We start from the raw sequence: 27,805 nt of genomic DNA, 5'->3' as shown, positions 1-27,805 counted from the left end.
TTGCCCAGGCTGGAGTGCAGTGGCACAATCTCAGCTCACTGCAATCTCCACCTCCCAGGTTCAAGTGACTCTCCTACTACCTCAGCCTCCCAAGTGGCTGGGACTACAGGTGCACACCACTACACTCCATTAATTTTTGTATTTTTTAGTAGAGACAGGGTTTTTGCCATGTTGGCCAGGCTGGTCTCAAACTCCTGACCTCATATGATCTGCCTGCTTCGGTCTCCCAAAGTGCTGGGATTTTAACTCTCTCTCTTTTTTTTTTCTTTTTTTTGAGACCGAGTCTTGCTCTGTCTCCCAAGCTGGAATGCAATGGCGCAATCTCAGCTCACTGCAACCTCGGCCTCCCGAGTTCAAGTGATTCTCTTGCCTCAGCCTCCCAAGTAGGATTTTAACTCATTTTTATTCCCGCCAATTATCTTTGGATATGCCCTCCCTCCTCCTGATTCTCACTAAAGCCAGACATTAGAGTGTTACAAAGCTGTTCCAACTTGCAATTTAAAAATCAAGGATCACTTACCATTTGGCTGCCTCTGTTGGCTGAAGGCATGTATATCCATGGGAGAGAAGATGTTAGAATGGATTTCACGCAGACCCTCACCAGTATACTTGTTGCAAGCCAAAATGGAGTGTGTGCTCCAGTCAGTCCAGTACAATATGTCCTCAAATAACGTCAGGGCAAAAGGATGCGGAAGCGAACCTTTAACCACTGCCTGCCTATTAATACAAAGAGAAAAATTTAAACTTATTTCTAAATTTTCTTCTTCTATCATAACATCACCTCTCCCATTAAAATGATCTTAGTTCACATTAACACATACAAATCTTGAGTAATACATACCATTAGGTCAAATACACCTATAAAAAATAATTTACATAATGAATTCATATATATTTTTAAGGTATCCAAAAGCCCCAAACAAGCACTTCGGAATAGTCCCTAACTTGGCAGCAGGCCTCAAGTTCAGTACAAGACACCCGGCAGAGAGGCAGCACTGCTTTTTCATTGTTTGCACTGCTGTCAAATCCTCCTCTTCAGCTACCATCTCTGGACTCACAGCTTCCATCCTTTCACATAATTCACGTCATCAGACAGAGAAAGGTAAGTAATGAGAAAAATCACAGGGGTTACAGTTGGCACTGAAGTAGATATATATCAGCAATAGGTTTTTTCCTTCTTGATGTGAAAGAACAAAGAACCTGAGCCTGTTTTGTCCATCACTTCTTATGGTTTTGATAACTGAGAATGAAACATAAACATGAGGCCAAAATGGCACTCTCCCTGCAAAGCCCAGTCTAGCTCCAGCAAATGATCATCTTAGCTGGCTTTTCACTCTATTCAGGAGCCAAAAAGAAGTCCTGTCACTGGCAGAATATGTTCATGAGACAAAGCAGACCCAAAATGTTCACAAGCAATACACACTGTTTAAAAGGAAAAGCAGACAGCCTGGTTAGCACTTAAGGCACAGAACTTTGTAGAGTATCAGAGTTATAGAATAAGCAAATGCTCTGGAATAATGAACAAATCACGTTTTGAGTCAAAATAATATTCAGGAAAATACATGTTTTGATATTTTCATAAATTCATGTTTCCCAATTTCCCAATAGCCCACCCAGGAGGCAGAGATGGGTAGAGAGGGAGGAAGGGAAAGAAAAATGAAGGGAAAAGGGAGGGGAAAACATAAGCTACTGAAGAGAAATTAGAAGTATCATATATCTTAAGAAAGATGATTCAGGCTGGGCGCGGTGGCTCATGCCTGTAATCCCAGCACTTTGGGAGGCCAAGGCGGGCGGACCACGAGGTCAGGAGATCAAGACCATCCTGGCTAACAAGATGAAACCCATCTCTATTAAAAAAAAAAATACAAAAAAATTAGCCGGGCATGGTGGCGGGTGCCTGTAGTCCCAGCTACTCAGGAGGCTGAGGCAGGAGACTGGCGTGAACCAGGGAAGCGGAGCTTGCAGTGAGCCGAGATCGCGCCACTACACTCCAGCCTGGGCGACAGAGCGAGACTCCATCTCAAAAAAATAAATAAATTAAAAAAAGAAAGATGATTCAATTTTCAGGTCCTTTAGGTTAACTGACATTTTCTACTAACAGACTACCAGCATATTAAATTAAAGGCAATTGAGATCATGTTTATGTGTAAGCAGGATTACCATCTGTGATTGCACATGGAATGGTCTTAGTCTAAAGCATTATAAATTCAGACAAGGTACCTGCACTGCCAACCCATATCACCAGTTTTCTCATTTTCCTTAATCCTCTCTTCCCTAAGTAAAAAGCCTACTATTCCTTCTCATTTCCCAAAGAGAACTGTCACAATGCCTTCTCCTGAAGTGCTTTCTTCTGCTTTTTAAATGGACAGTTTTATTAAATTTACCAAAGAGACTATATTATTTACAGGGTGATGGCACAGTTTATGTTCAATTTTAAAGAGGCCTGTATATTTCACACTAAAGTCTTCCAAAATTCATAGTGGAAACAGAGAGAACTGAGAAAGCTGCCAAAAAAGACAAGTAACACAAATGAAAAATAAAGAGTAGTTAAAACTAAGTTACTTGGCATTTCACCATCTTAAAGAACTGCTTTGAAAAACTCAAGGAAAAAAAAGCTTTCAAAAAGTTCTTTGTATACCATTAAGTGAAAAGTTGAAATTCACTCTACTGAACATAGGAAAATAAACAAATGGAAAAGGCAAAATCCCTAAAAGCTATATTCATTTTATATATTAACTGAATGCATAAACTTAGAAACCAGAGGTGAGCTTAAATCCCCCCTTGACACTTATTACTGACACCATTTCTGCAAGTTTTATTTCTTCATCTGTCAACAGAAGGTAATAATCTATCCTCAGAGTTACCATGAAGATTAAACAACATATGCAAAAGCCATTCAGCACTATGCTTGCTACTTAACACTTTCATTAATGATTCCTCAATTTTAAGACACATATTTTCAATATTTTAATATTTCTGATATAAGGATAACATTTACAATGTGAACATTTCATGTGGTAGTTTTATAAATCAGTAAGTTCTTAAAATCAATGGCTTATTAGAATCAGTAAATACTATACTAATTTTTTTTTTGAGACAGAGTCTCGTTCTTGTCACCCAGGCTGGAGTGCAGTGGCATGATCCTGGCTCACTGTAACCTCTGCCTCCAGAGTTAAAGCGATTCTCTTGCCTCAGCCTCCCAAGTAGCTGGGATTACAGGTGTGCACCACCATGCCTGGCTAATTTTGTATTTTTAGTAGAGATGGGGTTTCACCATGTTGACCAGGCTGGTCTCAAACTCCTGACCTCAGGTGATCCGCCCACCTTGGCCTCCTAAGGATCTCACACAATGGTAAGGTGCACAAATTAGGTACACTTACTAAATGCTCTGGGGATGCTTGATAAAATTAAATGTTTTTAAGAAAATATGTAATTAACAGAGCTGAACAAAAGGCAGAACTAAGAACACTATCATGCAAGGGTGATATAATGATTTGTCCAGCCAACTATATGACTTGTTCCTCAAAGTAGGGATAACCACATATAGTTTTCCCCTTTCTTCTCTCTGGCTGAGATTATCAAGTAAGCCCACCTCCTGATTCCCATCTGGAAACACAAGTTACTTCAAGGAGGAGTTGATCATGGCTGCTAAGAACCAAAGTGGCAGCTAAGATCCAAGCCCAGTTCCTCAATAGTAGGTCACAACAATAACAGAAACTAAAAAATGGATCACCATCCTGGAGACCACAGAAAAGAAACCGAGACTCCCCCCAACCTGACTGCAGTTTTCATATAGTGCTTGCAATCTCTGAGCATCATCTCCTGCCTATGTCTGTCACATTCTGCAACTTACTGATAAAGCTCACCACTGCCAATACCTCCCAGGCACCTCTTGCTAGCTCTCTGAGATTCTTTGAACTTTGCAAGGTGGTTCTTTTGAACTCTGCACCAACTGGACTTATCCTTTATAAAACACCTGCATGCCCTCATTTAGTTTTTGTTTCTGGATCTCCTCCCAGATAGCCATCTTCTGCCCCTCTCTCAGAACTGCACACTTGTGTGAGTAATAAATCTTTCTTTAATCATACCACAGGATTCCTGTCATGAGTTCTGACATCTGAACTTAACCTTGGAAGGAAGCCTCCCTTCACCACAGTGAGGTTGTAATAGTATCTAAGAAGACAACATCAGCAGTGATGGCAAAGCTTTTTAAAAATCTCCACAAATCCTTCACATGAAAACAGAGAACAACTAGGTAATGAACCCCAAACCCCATGGACAACATTCACAACACAAAGCTAGGTAAAACCCAGGATACAAAATGGTACAGAAAACTACCAACAGCCATTAAGATATGACTGATATTGGGACCTCTGCAGGATATGAGAAAGAAACAACAGGACATCTGGCAGGACAGAACACATAAAACAGACAACACTGGAAAGCTTAGTAAACCAATCTGAGAATAGCAACCAGCTATGACTCGTTCTGGCCACTTCAAGAATAAGTGAATACAATGAATTCATCGTCAGGCACTGAAAGGTCTAGCACTATACTTTAACCTATTGTGAACTCTCAAAATTGTCCTTCCTGGGCTCCCTTCCAGACAAAGCCTCATACTGAAGAGAAATCACTGGGAGCAGACTGAAAAGTGTGCATGATTGGTACAGGAGAAACAATGAAAAAATAAGGTACAGAATAAAGCAGGAGAAGGAAAGTGGGAGAGACAGGAAATTCCAGAAAGCTAACTGCCATTATTTTTTAAACATATACACACAGACATGAGAGTTCTATGAAATTAGAAAACTTATGAACTCTGCCTTCTTCTATATGTTCAAGCAAAACAGTTTCACCTGAAAATAAGAAAACAAAGTACTAATGCCAAATCCCATTAATAAGTTAATATTAAAAATAAGAAGAGGATAAGGTGAAGAATAACATCCCTACAGACAATAAAAGTATGCCAGAAAGGTATGGAAATAGAACAAATTAAACTGATAACTTATTTCAAAACAGTCAAAATCTTTAAAATAAGATACTAGTCATAAACGAACAACACAAATTAGAATAAGACAACTCAGAAGTGAAGTGACAGAACTTGATGAAAGAATGAGAAATACAAAAATACATCATTTCAGAAATGAAGTCTAAGAAATAAGAATCAATAAACATAATACATAAAGAAAAAGAAATACTGAAAAGGAAGAAATATTACAGAATAGAGAAAAATATTTTTTTTAAATGAAATATTTGAAGGACAAAGGACAAGGGAGAGAACAGAACTATACTGGAACAAGGAAATGACTGCAGATGATAACTTGAACCCTCAGGAAAAATGAAGAATACCAGAAACAGTAAACATGCAGGTTAATACAAAAGACTCTATAAATAGTGTTTTCTCTTTTTTCTTTAACCTTTTTAACAGACAAAAGATTATATAAAGCAATAAGTATAACCCTGTGTTAGATACAATAGAAATGTAATACAAATGACAATAATAGCACAAAGGATGGGAGAGAATGGGAATATACTTAGAGTAAAATGTATGTACTTTACATAATTAAGTTAATATCACCACAAAGTAGATTTTAACAAAATGCATGTTGCAATCCCTAAAATAATTACCTTTACAATCCCAAAAATACATTTTAAAATTATCAACCAAGGAATCAAAATGACACACCAGAAAATATCTACTTAATACAAAGGACAAAGGAACAAAGATGACATAAGACAAATTTTTAAAAAAACACCAAAATGTCAGACATAAACCCAACCATATCATTAATGACATTTAATGTGAATAAACACACCAATCAAAAGGCAAAGGCTGTTAGACTGAATTAAACAAAGATTACACTATATGCTGTTTATAAAAGACACATTTTACATTCAAAGATACAAATAGATTGAAAAGAAAGGGTTACAGTAAACAGTAACCATAAGAGAGTTGGAGCAGCTCTATCAGACAAAATAGATTTTAAGTATAAAAAGGTAACTAGAGATACAGTGGTAGGTTTTATGAGAAAGAGTCATCAGGAAGATACAATTAGAAACATACAGGTACGTAAAAACAGAGCCCCAGAACAAATGAAGCAAAATCTGACAGAAATGAAGGGAAAAATAGGCAGTTCAACAATATATATAGTTGGAGAGCTCAGCACCCTATTCTCACTAAAGGAAAGAACAACTAGATAGAAAATTACTAAGGATATAGAAAATTTGAACATTATTAACCAACTTAACCTACTATCTATAGAACATTCCATGCAACACCAGAATACACCATCTTTTCACGTACATGTGGAACTTTCTCCAGGACACCACATGCTAGGAGACAGAATTAATCTTAAAAGGCTGAACTCATATAAAATATACTACTCTCTGACCATAATGAAATTCATCAAGAAATCAACAGAAGAAAATTTGGGAAATCAAAATTATTTTCTAAATTTTTGAAATTTCTTTCTCAATTTCCTCTAAATCAGCAATGGGTCAAGGAAGAAATTACAATAAAAGTTTTTAAATATTTTGAGCTAAAAGAAAATGAAAATGCAAAATATGGAAATGTATATAGAATACTAATGCCTATATTAGAAAAGAAGAGAGATCACAAGTCAATTATTTAAGATTTAACCTTAAGAAACTGGAAGAAGAGTAAATTAAATCCAAAGCAAGCATAAGGAAGAAAATAAAAACATTAGGGTAAAAGAAAAAAAAGGCAATGAAACAGAAAAACAATAAAGGGGGGAAAAAAATCAGTAAAACTGGAAGCTGGTTGTTCTTTGAAAAGATCCGCAAAACTAACAACCCTTTAGTGCTAGACTGACCAAGAAAAAAAGACGCAAATTGTGAAAACTGTGAATAAAGTGATGAATGAGAAACACTGCCTTACAGAAATTAAAAGGATTATCAGGAAATACCATTAACAACTTTATGCCAACAAATTACACAAATTTATGAAACAAAAATATTCCTGGAAAAAAACCAAATTACCAAAACTGACTCAAGATGAAACAGAAAATCTGATAGATCTACAGCATACAAGGAAATTGAATTCATAATTAATACTTCCCAAAAAGAAATCCCCATGCCCAGATGGCTTCGATGGCGAATTCTACCAAATATTCGCAGGAAAAATTGTATCAACTGGTCACACACTCTTCCACAAAACAAAGAAAGAGGAAATATCTCCCGACTCTAGGAGGCTGATATTATGCTAATCTCAAAACCAAATAAACACAAGAAAAACAAACTATGGATCAATATCCTTCACTATTAAAGGCATAAAAATCCTCAACAGAATATTAGCAAACAAAATCTAACAACGTTTCAAAAGAAGTATAAACCACGACCAAGTAGAACTTATCCCAGAAATGCAAGATTGGTTTAACAACTGAAAACCAATTACTGAAATTCACCATGTTCATAAATAAAGAATAAAACCGTATAATCATTTCCATAGATGCAGAAAAAGGACTGGACAGAATCCAGTAACTATTCATGGTAAAACTGTCCGTAAACTAGGAATAGAAAGGAACTTCCTCAACCTGATAAAATCCCTTTATTTAAAAAACCTACAGGTAATATCTGCTCAAGACTATTTTTAATCTTTTTTTAAAAAATAAAGCCAATACAGAGAAACATAGCTTAAGAAGTGACTATAAGGCAAACACTCTTGCAACCATGAATTCACCCAGATGAAGGAAAAAAAACTTGATCTGGGTGAATCACCCAGACGACTTCAAAAGGCCCTGCACGAACCCTGTCCCAATCCCTCCCTCTCCACAGAAGTAACAACTATTCTGATTTTCTATTAGTCACTTTCTTGCCTTTATAGTTTCACTGCTTTCTACAAGTGTGCATCCACAGAAAAACAGTTTAGCCTTAAGCCCCATTTTCATTTGCTATTTCTTTTAAAGTCTCTCTTTTAAAAAATGTTTAACTGGTACATGATAATTACACATATTTGTGGTGTACACAGCAATGTTGCAATACACATAAGGTACAATGATCAGCTCAGGGTAATTAGCATATCCATAATCTCAAACATTTAACATTTCTGTGTTGGAAACATTCAGTATCCTCTTTGAAACTATATAATGTTTTACCTGTTAAGTACAGTCATCCTACAGTGGTACAGAACACTCAAGCTTTTTCTAACGGTAATTTTGTATTTTTTAGCAAATCTCTTCTTATCTCCTCCTTTCCCCTACCCTTTCCAGCCTCTAGTATCCCCTATTCTACTCTTTACTTTTGTGAGATCAACATTTACCTTCCACATATGAGTAAGAACATGCATGGTTTAATTTTCTGTTCCTGGGCTTATTTCACTTAAGATAATGTCCTCCAGGTCTATCCATATTGCTAGGAATGACAGGATTTCATTATTTTTATGGCTGAATGGTATTCCATTGTGTATATATACCACATTTTCTTTATCTGTTCATCTGATGTTGGACACCTAGGTTGATTCCATATCTTGGCTATTGTAAATAGTGCTGCAATAAACATAGGGGTGCAAACGTCTTCATACACTGATTTCCTTTCCTTTGGGTAAATGCCAAGTAGTGGGACTGCTGGATCATATGGTAGTTCTATTTGTAATTTTTTGAGGAACTTCCATACTATTCTCCATAGTGGCTGTACTAGTTTATACTCCCACCAACAGTGTACAAGAGTTCCCTTTTCTGTGCATTCTTGACAGTATTATTTTTTGTCTTTTTGGTAATAGCCATATCCTAACTAGGGTGAGATGATATTTCATTGTGAATTTAATCTGCATTTCCCGGATGATTTGTGATGTTGAGCATTTTTTCATATGTCTGTGGCCATTTATATGCCTTCTTTTGATAAATGTCTATTCGGATCATTTCCCCATTTTTTAAACAAACTTTTTTTGCTGTTGAACTGTTTGAGTTCCTTGTATATGCTGGATATTAATCCCATGTCAGATGAGTAATTTGCAAATATCTTCTCTCATTCTGTAGGTCGTCTTTTCACTGTGCTGTTTCCTTTGCTGTGTAGAAGCTTTTTAGTTTGATATAATGCATCTGGTATTTTTTGCTTTTGTTGCCTGCATTTTTGAGGTCTTATTCATAAAATCTTTTCCCAGACCAATGTTCTGAAGCATTTCCTCTATGGTTTACTCTAGTAGTTTTATAGTTTCCAGTCTTACATTTAGGTCTTTGATCCATTCTGAGTTGATTTTTGTATAAGGTGAGAGGTGGGTGTCTAGTTTCATTCTTCCACATGTGGATATCCAGTTTCCCCAGCATCATTTATTGAAAAGACTATCCTTTCCCCAATCTATGTTCTTGGCACTTTTGTCAAAAAGCAATTGGCCATAGATACATGGATTAATTTCCGGATTTTCTATTCTGTTCCATTGGTCTGTGTTTCTGTTTTTATGCCAGTACCATGCTGCTTTGGTTACTACAACTTTGTGGTATATTTTGAAGTCTGTTAGTATGATGTCTCCAGCTTTGCTCTTTTTGCTCAGGATTGCTTTGGGTATTCAGGGTCTTTTATGGTCCCATAGGATTTTTTTTTCTATTTCTGTGCAGAATGTCATTGGTATTTTCACACGGACTCCACTTAACCTGTAGGTTGCTTTGGGTAGTATGGTCATTTTAACAATAAGAATTATTCCAATCCATGAGCATGAAATGTCTTTCCATTTGTCTGTGTCCTCCTCAATTTCCTTCATCAGTGTTTTGTAACTTTCTCTGAAGAGGTCTTTCACCTCCTTGGTTAAATTTATTCCTAGGTATTTTATTAGTTTTTTACAGCTATTGTAAATGACACTGCCTTCTTAATTTCTTTTTCAGCTAGTTTGCTGTTTGTGTACAGAAATGCTACTGATCTTTTTGTGTTGATTTTGTATCCTGCAACTTTACCAAATTTATTGATCAGTTCTAAGAATTTTTTTTTTTTTTTTTGGTAGAGCATTCAAGGCTCTTTTCCTGTCTGTCTTTTCCTTACAATCTCTCTGTTAAAGTACCTAAGATATTTCATTTATATGTCCAGATCTGCTGATGTACTCTCATGGTGCAGTTCAATGTTTCTCTGTCCTCTGTATTTCCTACAAATGGCCAGCTGATATATGGAGCCTTGACCAGACTCATGTTGAATTGATTCCTTTGACAAAATAGTAGGTAGTAGTATGTTCTTACACCAAAAGGCAAATAATGTCTGTTCTTTTCCTTCTTGTGATGTTAGTAGCCATCGATGCTCACTGCCTAGACCCATTCATTCACCAAAGTTATAAAATGGTGGTACTGCAATTCTGTCATTTCTTTTTCATTTATCAATTGAAATAGCTCTCTCATATCTACTACTTTGTTAGCCAGAGGTACACTCACATAGGAAAAGCAGGATAAATTGCTTCTTTCTTGTATTTATCAATATTCAAGGCAATAAATTTGTTCCTATCATGCTCTAATCTAAGAGTAACCAATTCCTTTTTAAAATATCATTAGGAACTCAAGAATTTCAACACACTTCACAGGTTTCTACCAATCTCTGGCCGGTAGGAGTTCTGCAGTCATTTCTCCAGTCTTTCTGAAACGAACCTAAATAGTCTTTTAACAGCCTCCTTACTATCTGTTATGACAATGTTCCAGCTCAGCATGTACATTTCTTGCCCAAAACCTAGAATCAACAATTTTGCCAGAAAGGCTTGGTTTCTTTTAAGGTGGAATGGTTTTTCCCAACACCACAATCTGGGTGCTACAGAAGTTCACTGCTCACAGCACTGTAAATGTTCAACTGCTACTCAATTGGTCATTTTTGATCTAGTCCTCTTCAGTGTTCATAGCCAGGAAACGAACCAACACAGTTGGGTAGATGTATTTTTGAAAGATAAAATACCTAGTAAGTGCATACTAGTAAGTAACTTTCCATTAAAATATGGAATTATCAGTTTGACTTAACCTCTGCAGTATTACATCTATACTTCCTCTCTTACACACAAGAATCTAGCATATGCAGGAGCAATATAATATGTCCTAATACTCACTTACTTGATGCAACAATATAAAGCTTCAGAATAATGATATTTATTATGACCACACCAATGTAGTTACTATAAGAATTAAATTTATGGCCAGGCATGGTGGCTCCCACCTGTAATCCCAACACTGGTAGGCCGAGGCAGGCGGATCACTTGAGTCCAAGAGTTCGAGACCAGTTGGGCAACACGGTAAAACCCCGTCTCTACTAAAAATACAAAAAAATTAGTCAGGTCTGGTGGTGTGCACCTGTAGTCCCAGTACCTTGGGAGGCTCAGGTGGGAGGATAGCTTGTGCCAAAGAGGCAGAGGTTGCAGTGAACAGATTCTGCAACCTCTGCAGAATTCAAGCGATTCTCCTGCCATAGCCTCCTGAGTAGCTGGGATTACAGGCACCCACCACCATGCTCGGCTAATTTTTGTATTTTTAGTAGTTACGGGGTTTCACCATGTTGGCCAGGATGGTCTCAAACTCCTGACTTCAGGCAATCCACCCATCTTGGCCTCCCAAAGTACTGGGATTACAGGCATAAGTCACCATGCCCAGTCACAAATCTTCTTGTAAGAAACTTTTTCTATAGTTGTTCATAGTTATTCTATTCCCTTGCTCTGCTTTGCTTTCTAAAGAGTCTTATTATCTGTGTGTTGTTTCTTCTTTGCCTATCTTCAATATTTATCATTTTCTCTCAAATCATCTTTTGTCTTTCTGTATTTCTTTTTGGTCTTTAAATTTTTCCTTCTTTTCAACCTCTATTTAAAGGTTGTTTGGTTTATTCAACCTAGTGTCCCTTCTAGTTTTCTTTTCTGAAGCGATTTTTAAAATTATTTCTTAAGTTCTATCATTTCATTTCCGAATTTTTCTTTTTTTTTTTTTTTTAGACAGAGTTTTGCTCTCATAGCCCAGGTTGGAGTGCAATGGCACGATCTTGGCTCACTGCAACCTCTGTCTCCCAGATTCAAGCAATTCTACTGCCTCAGCCTCCCGAGTAGTTGTGATTACAAGCATGTGTCACCACGTCCAGCAAATTTTTGTATTTTTAATGGAGACGGTGTTTCACCATGTTGGCCAGGCTGGTCTCTGACCTCAGGTGATCCACCTGCCTTGGTCTTCCAAAGTGCTGGCGTTATAAGTGTGAGTCATTTCTGAATTTTTCTAATCTTATGTTGTCCTTTCACATGTCATATTGGTTTCTCAATGACTTTTGACTCATTTATTTATTTGAAATTTAAAGAAAAAATTTATTGAAGATTTGAAAAATAATTCCTAAAAGACTGACTTTTTCAGAAAACTAGCTACATAATGTATCGCATCTACCATGTTAAAATGTGCACTAGACACAAATACAAAAACCATGCAACAAGACACCATTCTTCAACAATCTGAGCAAAGTTAAATGCCTAAGGAACAACATGGATGACTTGCAAAGAATGGGCTATTTAAGAACCATAACAAAAAGGAGCACACATGGATGAGTGTGTTCGGTTATATACACTGAACTGAACCTTTGGCACTAGGAATCACAGCATTTTGTCATACAGCATGAACACATATTATAAAAGTACGTACGGTCAAAGGAACAGGACCACCAGCATTCAAAGGCAGCTCTGTCAACTAGGCAATAAAACACAGCATGTGCCTCTGTTGTCCATTGTTGAATACACTGGCAGCAACTTTGAAGTGAAAAAAAAGGTAAGATAGGAAAAAAGGAGCTATTACTCCTTTTATTTTCTGTTTAAAATTAAACAGAAAAACATCAATTGTTGTACAATAACATCTTCAAAGTACATCCTTTGTACAACAGAAAGACTAAGAACAAAAATATGTTTACAGAGATCCAAACATGAGTGAGAGTGCCTCTCACATAGCTTTCTGATGGTTCTCTGGAGGAGCCATTCATAATTGCTGGGCACTAAAACATGTTGCAGAATTCTTTGCCAGGTACTTGAGGAAACTGTGAAGATAATTCAGTAATAAAACAAGGCTCTGCCAGGCGCAGTGGCTCATGCCTGTAATCCCAGCACTCAGGAAGTTGAAGTGGGTGGATCATGACGTCAGGAGTTCGAGCCAGCCTGACCAACATGGTGAAACCCCGTTGCTACTAAAAATACAAAAATTAAATGGGCATGGTGGTGCGAACCTGCAATCTCAGCTACTCAGGAGGCTGAGTCAGGAGAATCGCTTGAACCGGGGAGGCAGAGGTTGCAATGAGTTGAGATCATGCCACTGCACTCCTACTTGGGCAACAGAGCGAGACTCCATCTCAAACAAAAAAAAAACCACAAGGTTCTTCTCATCCAGAGGTGTATAGGCCAACATTGCTTTAATTTGTACATCAATAGATGTGGTGCTCCATAAACCTGGGACATGAGTGCATGAGGGTGATCTGCAAGAATTTCAGCATACTGTGGTCTGTCAAATTTGGAGAGTAGCTGGGTAGCCAACATTACATTGAATTATTCTTCTATCCCTGCCACAACTTCATTAACAGCATACTCATTATCTGTTTTTCCATGAGATTTTTTTGTAATTTGCATAATCCTGAAGAATGGAATCCACATTCTTCTTGGCAGAAAGATAAAAGAGATGTTTTTGTCTGGTAATTAAGTCCCAGTCATCAACAAGCCATGGTTTCAGGTCTTCAAGAATTTTCACTTTTTAGCTTCAACTCTGTTCATGAATGTGTCCTCATTTTCAAGAGTAGGATCTACCTGGGCCCTTTTCTTCCAAGGAGGCTGAGGCGTCTCACTGGAACTGCCACCATCTCCATTTCCAGGTATTTTCTGTTTGTTCTTTTTTGTTTTCACTTCAACATTTTCTGTTGCAGACCAGATGTCTTCTTTCTTGGGGCAGTGCCTCTCAGCTCCCCCTCTGCATACCGCTCCTGATTGGCTTTTTGAAGTTCTGTTTCTGCAAATTGGTGTCCATGTATTTGAGTACTCTGCTCTCTGGAACCCATGCATCCCAATTTTTATTACAACCACTGTAATATATACAGTATTTCACTTGTTTGTCCTTTATGGCAACCTTTACACATTTTGTTTCATAAAGCAGCAGCCCATCAAAGCACAGCACTCGCTCACCCTTCTGGAACTCAGGGTTTGGGTCCTGCTTCCACGTCATTTGTAAGTGATTCGCAGCCTCCTCCTTCTCCAGCTCATTTTATAATAGAGGTTTGATCTTTTGTGCGGTCATGTTTTTCTGGGGTGCTTTTATTTATAAGAGCTTTTGTTTTTTCCTTTATAATAACTTTAAATGGGATTTTACCTTGATACTTTTCTGTATCAAGAAAAAGTGTTCCTGAACTTTTAAAATAATGTAGAGTTCAAGGTAGTTTTTCTGATGTCACAGAATTCATTCCTCCGTTGTTTTCACATAATGTTCAAAAACCTGGTAGCTTGCTTTCTGAGATCTACTAGCCATTGATCTTCCCAACCTTATCTGAACCTTCTCTTTCCTTCTCCTCCTGTTCTTCTCTATTCTATTGTCCCTATCCTGCTCAATTTGGATTATTCTGTCCTATTCAGTTTTGTTTTAATCAGTGTGGTGCTCTGTCCTGGATGAGCACTCTGGCAGGTTCATTTCAGTAGTTCCATTTTGAGAGTTCGCTGGGGCTAGACTACTAGCTTCTTCTGTCTTTACCATTGTCACACTGCACTTGCCTAATATTGGAGTGGGCAACCCTCCCACCCTCCCATTTCAGCTGCTGTTCTTAAAATAACCCACCATCTTGTCCAGCAAATAGTTGTGGCTATTTTGGCATTCCCCTGCTTTCAAGTCTTATGAGATACCCTGTTAAATCTCCCTGCTTACTCTTGCATAGACAGTGATAACATGGAGGTCTTGTGGCTGTTGGTGATTTGCTCTTATCTAGTTGTACTTTCAAATGCCTAAGGCTATAGTCAATTTTATCCATGTTTCTGGATTTGCTACCTAGTTTCTGTTGGTGGTTTGCCCTTATCTAGTTTTATTTTCAAATGCCTAAGGCTATGGTCAACTTTATCCATAGATTTGGATTTGCTATCTAGTTTCTGTAGGTTTTAGTTAAAAACAAAAACAAAAATACTATGACATGGTCACATCCATTTTCCTCGAATCCCCCTCACAGCCAGATTTGAGGTCAAAAACAGCAGTTGTTTCTATATTCATCATATACTTACTTTTTGACATTTAAATTTACTTTAAACCATATTGTTATATATCATTTCACTCTTTTTTGAAAGAAGGCAAAAAATACTCCAACTCCATGATTACAAAAAGTTTAACTGAATTCTCTAAATCTTTCCTGGTTTTCAGTACTTCTAAATGTCCCTCATTCTTAGTTCAGATAATTGACACATGTTTACACATTGAAAAAAATCCTTCAATCACCAAAACCTCTCATCTGGTGAGGTCTCAGATTGAGACCAAAAACCGAAATTATCATTAAAACACAAGAATCCAAATATAAAATGTCTTTAAAAATCTGAACATAATCTGAGAAGAAATTCCGTGTTTATGTATTATAGACTTTGTCTTCATTGAACACTGAAATGTATAGTACATGCAGTAGGTTTTCTCCTTGTCCAGGGATGAAGCAAACTACAGCCCACAGGCTCATTGTGCTTTACAAATAAAGTTTTACGCTGGGTGCTATGGCTGATGCCTATAATTCTAGCACTTTCAGAGGCCGAGGCCGGTGAATCACTTGGAGCTCAGGGATAAGACCAGCCTGGGCAACACGGTGACATGCCATCTTTACAAAAAATACAAAAATTAGCCCGATGTGATAGCGTGTGTCTATAGTCCCAGCTACTCGGGAGGCTGAGGCAGGAAGATCGCTTGAGCCCAGGAGACGGAGGTTGCAGTGAGCTGAGATCACGCTACTGCATTCCAGCCTGGATGACAGGGCGAGACTGTCTAAAATAAATACGTAAATAGACAAATAAAGTTTTGCTGGGACACAGTCATGCCTATTCCCGTATGCATTACTATAGCTGCTTTTAAACTACAGTAGCATAAGTAGCTGAACCAGAGATCATAAGCCTAAAATATTTACTATCTGAGCCTTTACAGAAAATGTTGGCCAAACCCCATCCTAGTAAAGAGATTTATCAAAGTTCCATTAGCAGGACTTGGGGGCTTTACTGGTCATTTTGTGTGGGACACTCTTTGTTGTACTGATGCCCAGCACACTGCAGGATGTTTAGCAACCTTGGACCTTCCCCTAACACCAGAACTAAAATACTAGTAGCACACTCCCAGTCCTTGGGTTAAACAAAATTCTCCACACATTTCCAAACAAAGGGAGTAAAGATGCTACCCCTTGTGGAGAACCACTGAAGAACTGAATTAGCTCAGACTAAGGAAAGAGGAAATACAGCCTGTAAATTCTAAATGCTATCAAGATGGATGATAAATGTAATTAGTTTTAAAGCACTTTTAAAAAGCTAACTAAAAGACTATTCTTCTTCCCCTCTGGCACTTAATCAAAAATAAACATATTTCTTAATAAAATTAGACTTTGTACTTTTAATATATTAAGGTTTCATGAAGTTTTCTTAAAAGTTTTTTTTAATCTTATAATCTTACCGATTTGTTCCATCCAGATTTGATTTGTGGATGAAATTAAGTTTTGCATCTGCCCAATAAAGCTTTTGTTCTTCATAATCCAAAGTCAGTCCATTTGGCCAGTAAATTTCACTGTTTATTATAATGAAGCGACTTGAACCATCCATTCCAGCACGTTCTATCTTTGGCACTTCTCCCCAGTCTGTCCAGTACATGAACCTAAAAATCATAAAAATAATTAAAGCCATGACAGAGCAGATATCAATCAAATACTCTGTAATTATTACTATTAAAGAAAGCTCAGACCGTGCGCGGTGGCTCACACCTGTAATCCCAGCACTCTGGGAGGCCGAGGCAGGCAGATCATGAAGTCAAGAGATTCAGACCATCCTGGCCAACAGGGTGAAGCCCCATCTCTACTAAAAATACAAAAACTAGCTGGGCATGGTGGTGGTGTGTGACTGTAGTCCCAGCTACTCAGGAGGCTGAGGCAGAAGAATTGGCTGAACCTGGGAGGCAGAGGTTGCAGTGAGCCGAGATCGTGCTACTGCACTGCAGCCTGGAAACACAGCAAGTCTCCGTTTCCAAAAAAAAAAAAAAAAAACACCACCTCATTTCAGGGACACAAAACTAAAACTCTTAGAAATTGTATTTTGAAATTCTAATATCTACCATTTGCACCCTAGTAATATCTGATTCAGACAAGTATCATCAAGGATCCAAAAACCACTGAATCAAAATGAATTGGTAAAAAGGATACTTTACACCATTTCAATGTATCTCCCCACAGATTACTTGTTAACAACCAAGAAGAAAGTCATAACATTAGAGAAAATAAACCCAGTGGATACCACCTTAACTGAGTCACCTAAATTAACATCACCAATAAGAAAACAAACTGGCATTATACACCTCTTCATATGATATACCTTTACAGAACATAGTGTCTTTTATATGGTCTCTCTTCCATATTATTCCTGCCCCCTAAAAATGCATACCCCAAATAAAATTATGAGGAAACAGTGTGACTCAAGTTGAGAAACACTACAAAACAGCTGGCCTTTGACAACAGCAATGTCATAAAAGCAAAAATAAATAAATAAATAAAAGGGTGAGGAACCAATATAGATTGGAGAAGAGCAAAGAGACATGATAACTACATCAAGTGTATGATCTTGAACTGATGAAGTAGGAAAAAGAAATGCTATGCAGACATCACTGGGGGGAAGAGGCAAAACTGATGTAGTATCAAATTACATAGCACTGTACTAATGTTAATTTCCTAAACATGCTAATTGTATTGTAGTTAGGATATAGAGGGGTTTCCTATACTACTTTTGCTTTTATTCCACCAGTTTGAAGATTTTTCAAAATAAAAAATGAAACACCTAATAGTCTCATTACAGAAAAGAAACTTTTCTTTGATGTAAAAGAAAAACTCTCTTGGGCTGGGCATGGTGGCTCATGCCTGTAATCCCAGCACTTTGGGAGGTCGAGGCACCTGTAATCCAAGCACTTTGGGAGGTCGAGGCGCCTGTAATCCCAGCACTTTCGGAGGGTCGAGGCACCTGTAACCCCAGCACTTTGGGAAGCTGAGTCAGGCGGATCACCTGAGGTCAGGAGTTCGAGACCAGCCCGGCCAACATGATGAAACCCCATGTCTACTAAAGATACAAAAAAAAAAAAAAAAAGTTAGCCGAGAGTGGTGGTGGGCGCCTGTTATCCCAGCTACTAGGGAGGCTGAGGCAGGAGAATTGCTTGAACCTGGGAGGCAGAGGTTGCAGTGAGCCGAGATCGCACCATTGTACTCTAGCCTGGACGACAAGAATGAAATTCCGTCTCAAAAAAGGAAAAAAGAAAAAAAAATAGAAAAACTCTTAATGTGTTATACTTCACTTAAAAGCATATTTTCAAAAGTTAATGAGGGGCCAGGAGTGGTGGCTCACACTTGTAATCTTAGCACTTTGGGAGGCCGAGACGGGTGGATCACTTCAGGTTAGGAGTTCAAGACCAGCCTGGTCAACATGGTAAAACGCCATCCCTACTAAAAATACAAAAATTAGTCAGGTGTAGTGGCAGGTGCCTATAATCCCAGTTACTCAGGAGGCTGAGATAGGAGAATCACTTGAATCCAGGAGGCCGAGGTTGCAGTGAGCTGAGATTGTATGCCACTGCACTCTAGCCTAGGCAACAGAACAAGACTCTGTCTCCAAAAAAAAAAAAAAGTAATGAAGGTGCTATGAAACAGATCAGGCACTTAATAGATGTGTTGAAACCCAAATGAAATTCAGGTATAAGTTTTACTCAAATAATTGGTGGAATGGTAACACTGAAATGAATCTACTTATGCATATTGGTATCTCCACTATTTCATATGAACTGCTTACTCAAAAGAATGATGAGGAGAATATCATGTAGGGGAATAAATACACCTTCTAGATACAAGGCACTGTGCTAATGGCTTTACTTACATTATCTTACTTAAACCTTAAGCAACCTTACAAAATATTATTTGTTCATCACCACATTTTGATGAGAAAACTGAGAAATGTAAGCACGTCACTCCAAGTCACATTGCTAACAAATGAAGAACAGAAATTCAAACCTACAACTCTTAAATTCTAAAGTCAATGTGTATGTCATATGTTAGAGCCTTGATTTTTAAGGAAGAGAAAACAAAATGCTCCCTAGACTGGGGACAGCAGTTGGACACTATCCAGAATGAGCAGTATGGACTAGATTAATACAGGATATAACTGTGGCCATGAGCTGTGTAACAATGTGGTCAACAACAGACTATCTATAAAATGGTGGTTCTATAAACTACAATACTGTATTGTTACTATATCTTTTCTATGTTTAGATACACAAATACTTACCATGGTGTTATGACTGCCACCACACTCAGTATAGTAGCATGCTGTACAGGTTCGTAGCTTAGCAGCAATAAGCTATCTTCTATAGCCTAGGTGTATAGTAGGCTGTACCATCTGGTTTGTGTAACACATGATGTTCACACAATGATGAAATCACTCAACATTTCTCAGAACATGTCCCTACTGTTAAGCGACACATGACTATATATAGGAAGGTAGACCAGACCACATCAGAATTTTTCATTTTGGCCGGGCGCAGTGGCTCACGCCTGTAATCCTAGCACTTTGGAAGGCCAAGGCGGGCAGATCACGAGGTCAGGAGATCAAGACCACCCTGGCTAACATGGTGAAACCCCGTCTCTATTAAAAATACAAAAAAAATTAGCCAGACGTGGTGGCGGGCACCTGTAGTCCCAGCTACTGGGGAGACTGAGGCAGAAGAATGACGTGAACCCGTGACGCGGAGATTGCGCCACTGCATTCCAGCCTGGGTGACAGAGCGAGACTCCATCTCGGAAAAAAAAAAAAAAAGAATTTTTCATTTTTATTCTGAGAACAACATGAAGGCACTTCGAGACTTTTAAAATTAAAGGTGATGGCCAGGTACGGTGACTCATGCTGTAAATCCTAGCACTTTGGAAGGCCAAGGCAGGAGAATTGTCTGAGTCCAGGAGTTCAAGAACAGCCTGGGCAACACAGCAAGATGCTGTCTCTAATTTTTAAAATGAAAAAATCATAATAAAATAAAATTGGAGGTGAAATGACTGGTTTGTGTTTTCAGGAGGGAGAAAAAAATGTCTGCGGTTTGGGAAAAAACTAGAGGAAAACTAAAAGAATCCTAAGGCCAGGTCTTCCAAATAGGCTCTGTGAGTTGAGCAAATTCTCTCCCCGAAGCAATGAAGAAAAGACAAGATTGTCAAAACTAACCACCAAAGCCTCCAAAAACTGATCAAAGGTCATACAACAAAATGAGAAGCATTTATTCAAGAAAAATACACTGCATCTCACTAAGAACTGTGGTATTTTAGCTAGGGGCTACTCGTATCCCCATCTATACTGCCAGGTTTGTGGCATAAACATTCTACTGTGGGCAAACATGGCAGGCCATAAAGAGTGGTAGCCACCTTCTCAGGCAAGATGGGACTGACCTTATTTGGAACAACGCATGGAAAAATCTGTACCCAGGAATGTTATTAAAAGCAAGAGTGGGCTGGGTGCAGTGGCTCATGCCTGTAATCCCAGCACTTTGGGAGGCCGAGGCAGGCAGATCACGAGGTCAAGAGGTCGAGACCGTCCTGGCCAACATGGTGAAACCCTGTCTCTATTAAAAATACAAAAATTAGCTGGGCATGGTGGTGTGCACCTGTAGTCCCAGCTACTCGGGAGGCTGAGGCAGGAGAATCGCTTGAACCTGGGAGGCGGAGGATGCAGTGAGTCAAGATCGCACCACATAACTCCAGCGACAGAATGACATTCTGTCAAAAAAAAATAAAATAATAATAATAATGTTTTCAGTGGCAGGCATCAGGAGGGCCATTATCTAAGTGATAAGTGACTCTGGTGGGGGCAAGCAACAAAATAGCAAACTAGCCAGAAATCTAACAGGAAGATCCTAGGAAAAAGACTGCCAATAAGAGCCTTAAGTGGATATTCATTCTTGGTAGTCAGGAAGGCTGTATGCATGTATAAGACTACACCAGAAAGAACATTTGCAAGCTAGTTTCTGACTGAATATGGGTCAAATTTGAAATTGCCTAAAATTTTAAGACATTCTCCAAACCATAAACAGGTCCACAGGAAAATGGGGGAACATTAACTTGCTGGTGTTTAGGAACAACCTTTAAGCAATCATTAGCTGACCACTAAGATAAGAGTGACACAGAGGCAATCCCTAGAAAGCCAGGCGTAAGAAATATTTTAAAAGGAAAACAGACAACAGAATTAATCCAGGAAAGTCATTAAACAAACACACACAACAATGGCAACAAGCCCAGGGAGGGGTCAGAATCCACAATCCATATTAACTATAATATATTCATACAATGGAATACTATTCAGCAACATAAAAGAACTACTTGTCAATGACAAGGATGACTTTTTAAAATTATGTTGAACAAAAGAAACCACACATAAAAGAGTACCTACTATGAGATCCCATTATATGAAGCTATAGATGTAAAATCACAAAAACTAATCTATGGTGATAAAAACCAGATTCACAGTTACTGGGGAGTAAGGGATTGACTGTAAAGGGGCTTAAGGCACCTTCTGAAGTGGAGGGATGAATGTTTGTCTTAGGTATATTTATCAAAGTCCATTAAACAGTCAACAAAAAATATATGAATTTTTTCCATGTAAATTCTAACTCAGTAAAGTTGCTTAAAATATGAATAAGAAACATAGACTATTTTTAAAAGTTAATTCAAAGGTAACTTTTCTTAGAAACCTTTCCCAGCTTACTAAGGCAAAGTTATTCCCTCTTATGAGCTCTTGGCATGTTTTGTTTTACTATAGGACTTAATCAGAGTTTGTAGATAAATTATAAAGAACTCAAAGGTAAAGACTAGGTGTTATACCACATCACAATGACTGGCACATTGCACGTATTTTTTTTTAAATAAAGATGAATCCAGACCTTGTGCTTTCCATTTTCAATTTTTCCTCTCACCCCCAATTCAATGCACACTGAAATGGGTAAGACACATGAGATGCTACAAGAAAAGAAAGGAAGTATAGAAGGTTAATAACCTAAGCATAGCAATAGCCAGAAACAGTGAAATGGTTTTGTGTGCATATGTCTATTACATGAACTAGAGTTCTCCTCAGGATATCTTTAACGCACAAATCAACTGATATTTCCATCCTGATAGAGTAATATAGTTAAAAACAAGTCCACAGCACAATCCATTAGCCCCCTCTCGTCTTCTATTAATACATAAAATGAAAACTACCAGTATCTTTAAACAAACAAGTGTAGAAAAGAAATTATTTTCACTGCAGTATCTACTAACCTATACTCTGCATTGTGTGTGCAAAATGCATATACTTGAGATTACGTGATACGAAGTTTGAAATGTTGCCATCACAGGCTGGGGTGACCAGAAGCAATTTGCACACTATAAAGATGGAAAATGCAATAAGAACTATTGTCTTTTTTGTATAATATAATTTAGGTAGGTTTCCTAACTGTAACTAATCTAAGCATTTAACTTTGTAACTCGGTGTCTAATTTATAGTGAAATAAAATGTTACAAATGAGTGAGTCAGCCTAACAAGATTTTAGTAATGAATAAAAGTATTTGCATGCTACTATGTACCAAAGCTAATGGATAATCCCTTCATTATTCAACTCTAAAAAATAAATCAAGTCATGTTTTTTCAAGGATAAGACCCAGATAAAGATTCCAACTACAATAAGTGAAACGAAGGCATTTGTCAGATGAGAACTTGATAATTTAGCATTTTAAAACAGATTACAGATGTGCCTTCATTTGCGCAAATATTTAAAATATAAAGGAATAAATTTCATCTATAAATATTAAACATTTTCATTATTTGATTAACTTTAAAGTTAAAAAGCTCATTACAAATGTAACCAAGAAAGTGATTAGGACACAGAAAATTTTTAAAAAAGTATTTTTTAAGTTACCAAGATACTATTCAATTTTCTTAAGGTTTTGAACACCTATTAAAGTGGTGAGCACCTATTAGGAGCTAAGCACCATGCCTGATATAGGGAATATGAAAATAAGCAAGGCAAAACTATTGCGCTTACAAAATTTGCAATGTAGACAAGGAGTGGCAAGTATATTGAGGAAGGTATAAACAGGAGGCTCTGAGAGTATAGATAAGTGACACTCAATCAAGTCAGTGAATGTAAGAGTTGTCAATAAAACATACCAGAGAAAGTATTTTACTTAGGCAGTTGCCAAAATAAGAAATAGTGTTCCAGGAAGAGGACATAGCATATGAAGTCATGATATATTCAATAAACAGCAAGAAGATCAATAGAGCTGCAGCACACTGTGAGGTACGCTGGCAATGAAAGAAATCCTACGTGTATTATTTCACTATACTAAGAAACTTGGACTCCAGTGACAATAACATTGAGGGACTGGCTAGAGGAAGAAGAAACGAGAAAAAGCCAGAAAACTGAAATATTCCAAATAAGAACTAATGAAGGCAACAAAAGTTGAGGACTGGATCAACATGAAAGAAGAACGAGAGAGCATACTATGATGGCTCCCAAGATTTGCAAATGTGAATGCGTGTGTATTGGTCTCATTCAACATAACATGGAATTAGATGTGATTTGGGATAGCAAGATGATGAGTTCAAATAAGGATGAATTGAAGTATCCTCACCTCACTGTTTTTCCTTCTGTATCCAGACCACCAGTCAATAGAATAACAGAAAAATCAGTGTAAAAATAAGTGAAAGTTGGTCAGAAAAGGTAAATAAAGTAAAAAGGATAGTAACAGTCAAAGAAGTTGGTCTACAGTAACAGGGCAAAATAAATCACAATTAGGAGTTGCATATGAAACTAAGTCAATCCAACAGTGTTGAGCCATGCTAATTCTAAGAACATTAATGTGATATATGTAAGTAACTCTGAAAGGACCTATAAAAAGCCACAGGTCCTCAAAAACATTTTGTTGCCATCAAATTTATTTTGGGGGAAACTTCAAAAATCACATACATCATTAATCAAATTGAAAATGCAGCCAGTGAAAATAGTTCTGATTTTAATGTGAAAAAGAAAAGTGTCATGTAAAATTCACACCCTTCCAGTTACTAATCCCTGAACTTGATTCCTGACCCCATGTTCCCATCTTACTCTGGTTAGATTAGGCTTTAAGTGAAGAGGAGTTTGAAGAATTTACAGATTTCTGCTTCCTAATAGAAGTGAAAAGAAAAAAAGAATTGTGAAGAAATCGGACATACTTCTACACTTCCCCTCTACTTGATCATGTGTTGGTATCATATTTTTAAAATAAGTAGAAATTAATAAAAGAGGATAGTGAAAGGATTCATGTTAGCAGGTTGGTTTCTGTGGTTGTTTTTACAGAGAACATAGAGTAAACAGATAAAAGAGTCTGGGCCAGGTGCAGTGGCTCACACCTGTAATCCCAGCACTTTGGGAGGCCGAGATGGGCGGATAATGAGGTCAGCAGTTTGAGACCAGCCTGGCCAACATGCTGAAACCCCAAACCCCATCTTGACTAAAAATACAAAAATCAGTTGGGCATGGTGGCAGGCACCTGTAATCCCAGCTACTCGAGAGGCTGAGGCAGGAGAATCGCTTGAACCTGGGAGGTGGAGGTTGCAGTGAGCCAAGATCATGCCACTGCACTCCAGTCTGGGCAACAGACCAACACTTCATCTCCAAAAAAAGAGAATCTGGAATGGAATTAGACACACATGGTTTGGGATGGTAAGATGATGAGTTCAAATATGGATGAACTAAAGCATCCTAACTTCACTGTTTTTCCTTCTGTATCCAGAGTAGGGATGGCTATCTTATCCCATGTTTTCACCTGTCCCTCAATAAAGATAATAATTCTACTTAATTACTTGCTTGTGACAGTATGCATCACCATGAAATTCTGAATGTATAAACTGGTTGCCCCGGAGAAAATAAGAACCTCACGAACAGCCTTAAGCACCCAGTCTAATCGATTAATTTTAAATAGTGGACATAATGCAAAGAATATATTTAATTCATAAATAATATTGGTAAACTATTACTAGAAGTTAAAGATTATAACCTGAAAATGGGTAACAGATTATATCAATTTAATTCCCAATGATCATCAAAGAAAATGCTAACTCTAGTAATTTTTCAAAATTGCTGTTATACGTCTTTCCTCTTTCCAAAGAATCAAAGGTGACACATTTTGAGCGCCTCTAAGTTTAATAAAAATGAAATATTAACTGTCAGGAATGCCCCTCTTCAAGCACACTCTCTCCTCCGTGCTCCTGCACGCTGTTCTGATACTATGCTCCAGGTACAAACTACATCTCCGTACATTTCAAATACAGTATTAGGACTGTGTATCCACATGTCTTCCACCACTCTAGATTCCAGGTCCTTGAGAACAAGAACCTTGTTTTATTTTTTCTTGCATCCCCTATCCTAAAACAATCTAGCATAATGCCAAGTACACAGTCAGCACTCAAATACTTAATAATGGTCTGTACTCACCTGCTCGTGGGACATCTTGTATCTGTCTTATTACCAAGGCCATATCCTTGAAAAATACAGGTAAAATTTCATTTTACTGATTACCATTATTATTCTGCTATGCTCCAGTTACGAGCTGCTTGCTTTTCTTTGAATGTGCAAAAGCATAAGAGAGCCCGGCACATAATATTTCTACTAAAAATTATTACCCACTTCCACACCTTGTCCCTCTAGCCAACAGCTGCTCAGCTAACAAGCAGCACCCTAAAATAGCACCTCCCCACCGCCTCCCTGCCAAGTAAAAGTGAATACTTTCTCCTTTGTGTCCCCACCATACAGATGTCCACAGCAACACTTACAAAGTTTTACTGGTTTATTTATGATTCTATATAATCAGTCTCTTCATATATTTTGCAACTAGTTTGTCTCAGAAGGTATACTACAATATCCTGTCACTCAAATCTGGAAGCTATATATGCTTCACTTTTTCATTAAATGGTCTCATAGAGAGAATTTTATTTTTTTTAGGTAAATTTTATTTCAGTAATGCTTTATGAGAACTTCAACTACCTTTCTAATAAATACATCAAAATTAGTTTCTGAGGAAAATTTTGTCCTTGACCTTGAGAATTCTTCATCTTGAGAATTAGAACTTATCCAGCTCACCTCACCTGCTTTAACTGAATTGCACTTTGCCTGGATGCTGCAGGGACAAATGCTAAAGAAATGTGTCACTGTGGATATTATAAAGATGCTGTTGAATATATTTTTCATTATATCATATAGCAGCTTCTTTAGAGGACTAATGAGAAGAAACTGGTTTCATCACCTGGAGTAAAGATATTTTTCAGTGAACAACTTTTATCTAAAGGACATTAACTCATACCTGATATTTTCTTCCCTAAAGAATTTGGCTTAATTTCAAATGTATGTGGAAGTATAATGGAATTAATGGCATATGTTCTGGTATACGAATTTTCACTCCTGGTCTCATCTTACATTTATACTCTTATATTCACATCTCATTTTTAAAATTTTATTTTATAAAATTAACATATTTATTTTGCATCTTTTTTTCTATCTTCCTAAAACATCTTAAATCCTTTTAGAGACAAAGTAGGAAAAACATTTACTATTTTTTTCAGTATAGCTATTGGGGATTCGGCATTTTTCTTATTAATTTGTATGCACTTTTTATGTCTATTATTAATATATCTGTTAGAAATATTTTTGTCTTTTTTTGCTTGAATCAAAATTTAGTTGACTCAATATTTTTCTTTGCAATCTCTTCCATTGCTTTCATGCTTAAAAAGCCCTTCTCTCTTCAAAGATTAAACATTCACGTTTTCATTTGATGTTTAAGTTTTCACTTAAAAATTTTTATCCGTCTAAAATGCATCTGAAGTATGACATGAGATACAGATATAAACTGATTTTTTCTTTCCTAACGGTAAATTCTTCTAGTATGAAGTCCCTTCCCTCTTGATTCCCACTCCTTTTATCACATTATAAATTGTAACGTACAGATTTTCCTAATCTATTGGTTTAACATCTTTTTTATACCAATAATGTCTCACAGATTTAATATTAGCTCTATTAATACCAATCTTGGATAATCATGGGACCATAGTTTTATTTTCATCTGCGCAATGAATACTTCACTAGTGGATGTAAGGATTAAAATAAGATACTTTATATAAAATAAAAATATCTTTCCTACTGGCTTTGACCCTTCTGCTCTGATCTGTCTGCAGGACAGTTCTTCACATTTATCTTCTCTTAGACTTCCACCATTACACACCCCCATGGGGTCATTTAGTAATCTAAACTCCCTGCTGATGAGAGGTGACTATGTGCTTGCAGCCCTCGCTCTCGGCGCCTCCTTGGCCTCCACGCCCACTCTGGTGGCGCTTGAGGAGCCCTTCAGCCTGCCACTGCATTGTGGGAGCCCCTCTCTGGGCTGCCTGAAGCCGGAGCCAGCTCCCTCCACTTGCGGGGAGGTGTGGAGGGAGAGGCGCGGGCGGGAACCCGGGCTTCGTGAGGTGTTCACTAGCCAGCGAGAGTTCCAGCGGGCTCGGGCTTGGCGGCCCCCAGCTGCTCAGCTAACAAGCAGCACCCTAAAATAGCACCTCCCCACCGCCTCCCTGCCAAGTAAAAGTGAATACTTTCTCCTTTGTGTCCCCACC

The 27,805-nt window shown here is 37.7% G+C and overlaps 1 protein-coding gene and 1 pseudogene across 2 annotated transcripts in view; both read right to left on the bottom strand.

Moving 5' to 3' along the window:
• LRP6 (low density lipoprotein receptor-related protein 6) overlaps positions 1-27,805 on the bottom strand; it is a 158,874-nt gene that overhangs the window by 65,029 nt on the left and 66,040 nt on the right. For both annotated transcript variants that reach the window (XM_011993647.1, XM_011993648.1), the window contains exons 3-4: positions 16,581-16,778; positions 521-717 (exon numbers count right to left, since the gene is read on the bottom strand). In XM_011993647.1, coding sequence (XP_011849037.1) covers positions 521-717; positions 16,581-16,778 — 395 coding nt within the window. The remainder of the gene's footprint in view (positions 1-520; positions 718-16,580; positions 16,779-27,805) is intronic.
• Positions 12,870-14,132, bottom strand: LOC105549217 (annotated as a pseudogene).

Source organism: Mandrillus leucophaeus, unplaced genomic scaffold, assembly GCF_000951045.1.
Source record: "Mandrillus leucophaeus isolate KB7577 unplaced genomic scaffold, Mleu.le_1.0 Scaffold431, whole genome shotgun sequence".
Classification (NCBI taxonomy): domain Eukaryota; kingdom Metazoa; phylum Chordata; class Mammalia; order Primates; family Cercopithecidae; genus Mandrillus; species Mandrillus leucophaeus.
Note: the sequence above shows the minus strand (reverse complement) of the source record. Positions and strands in the feature narration are given on the sequence as shown.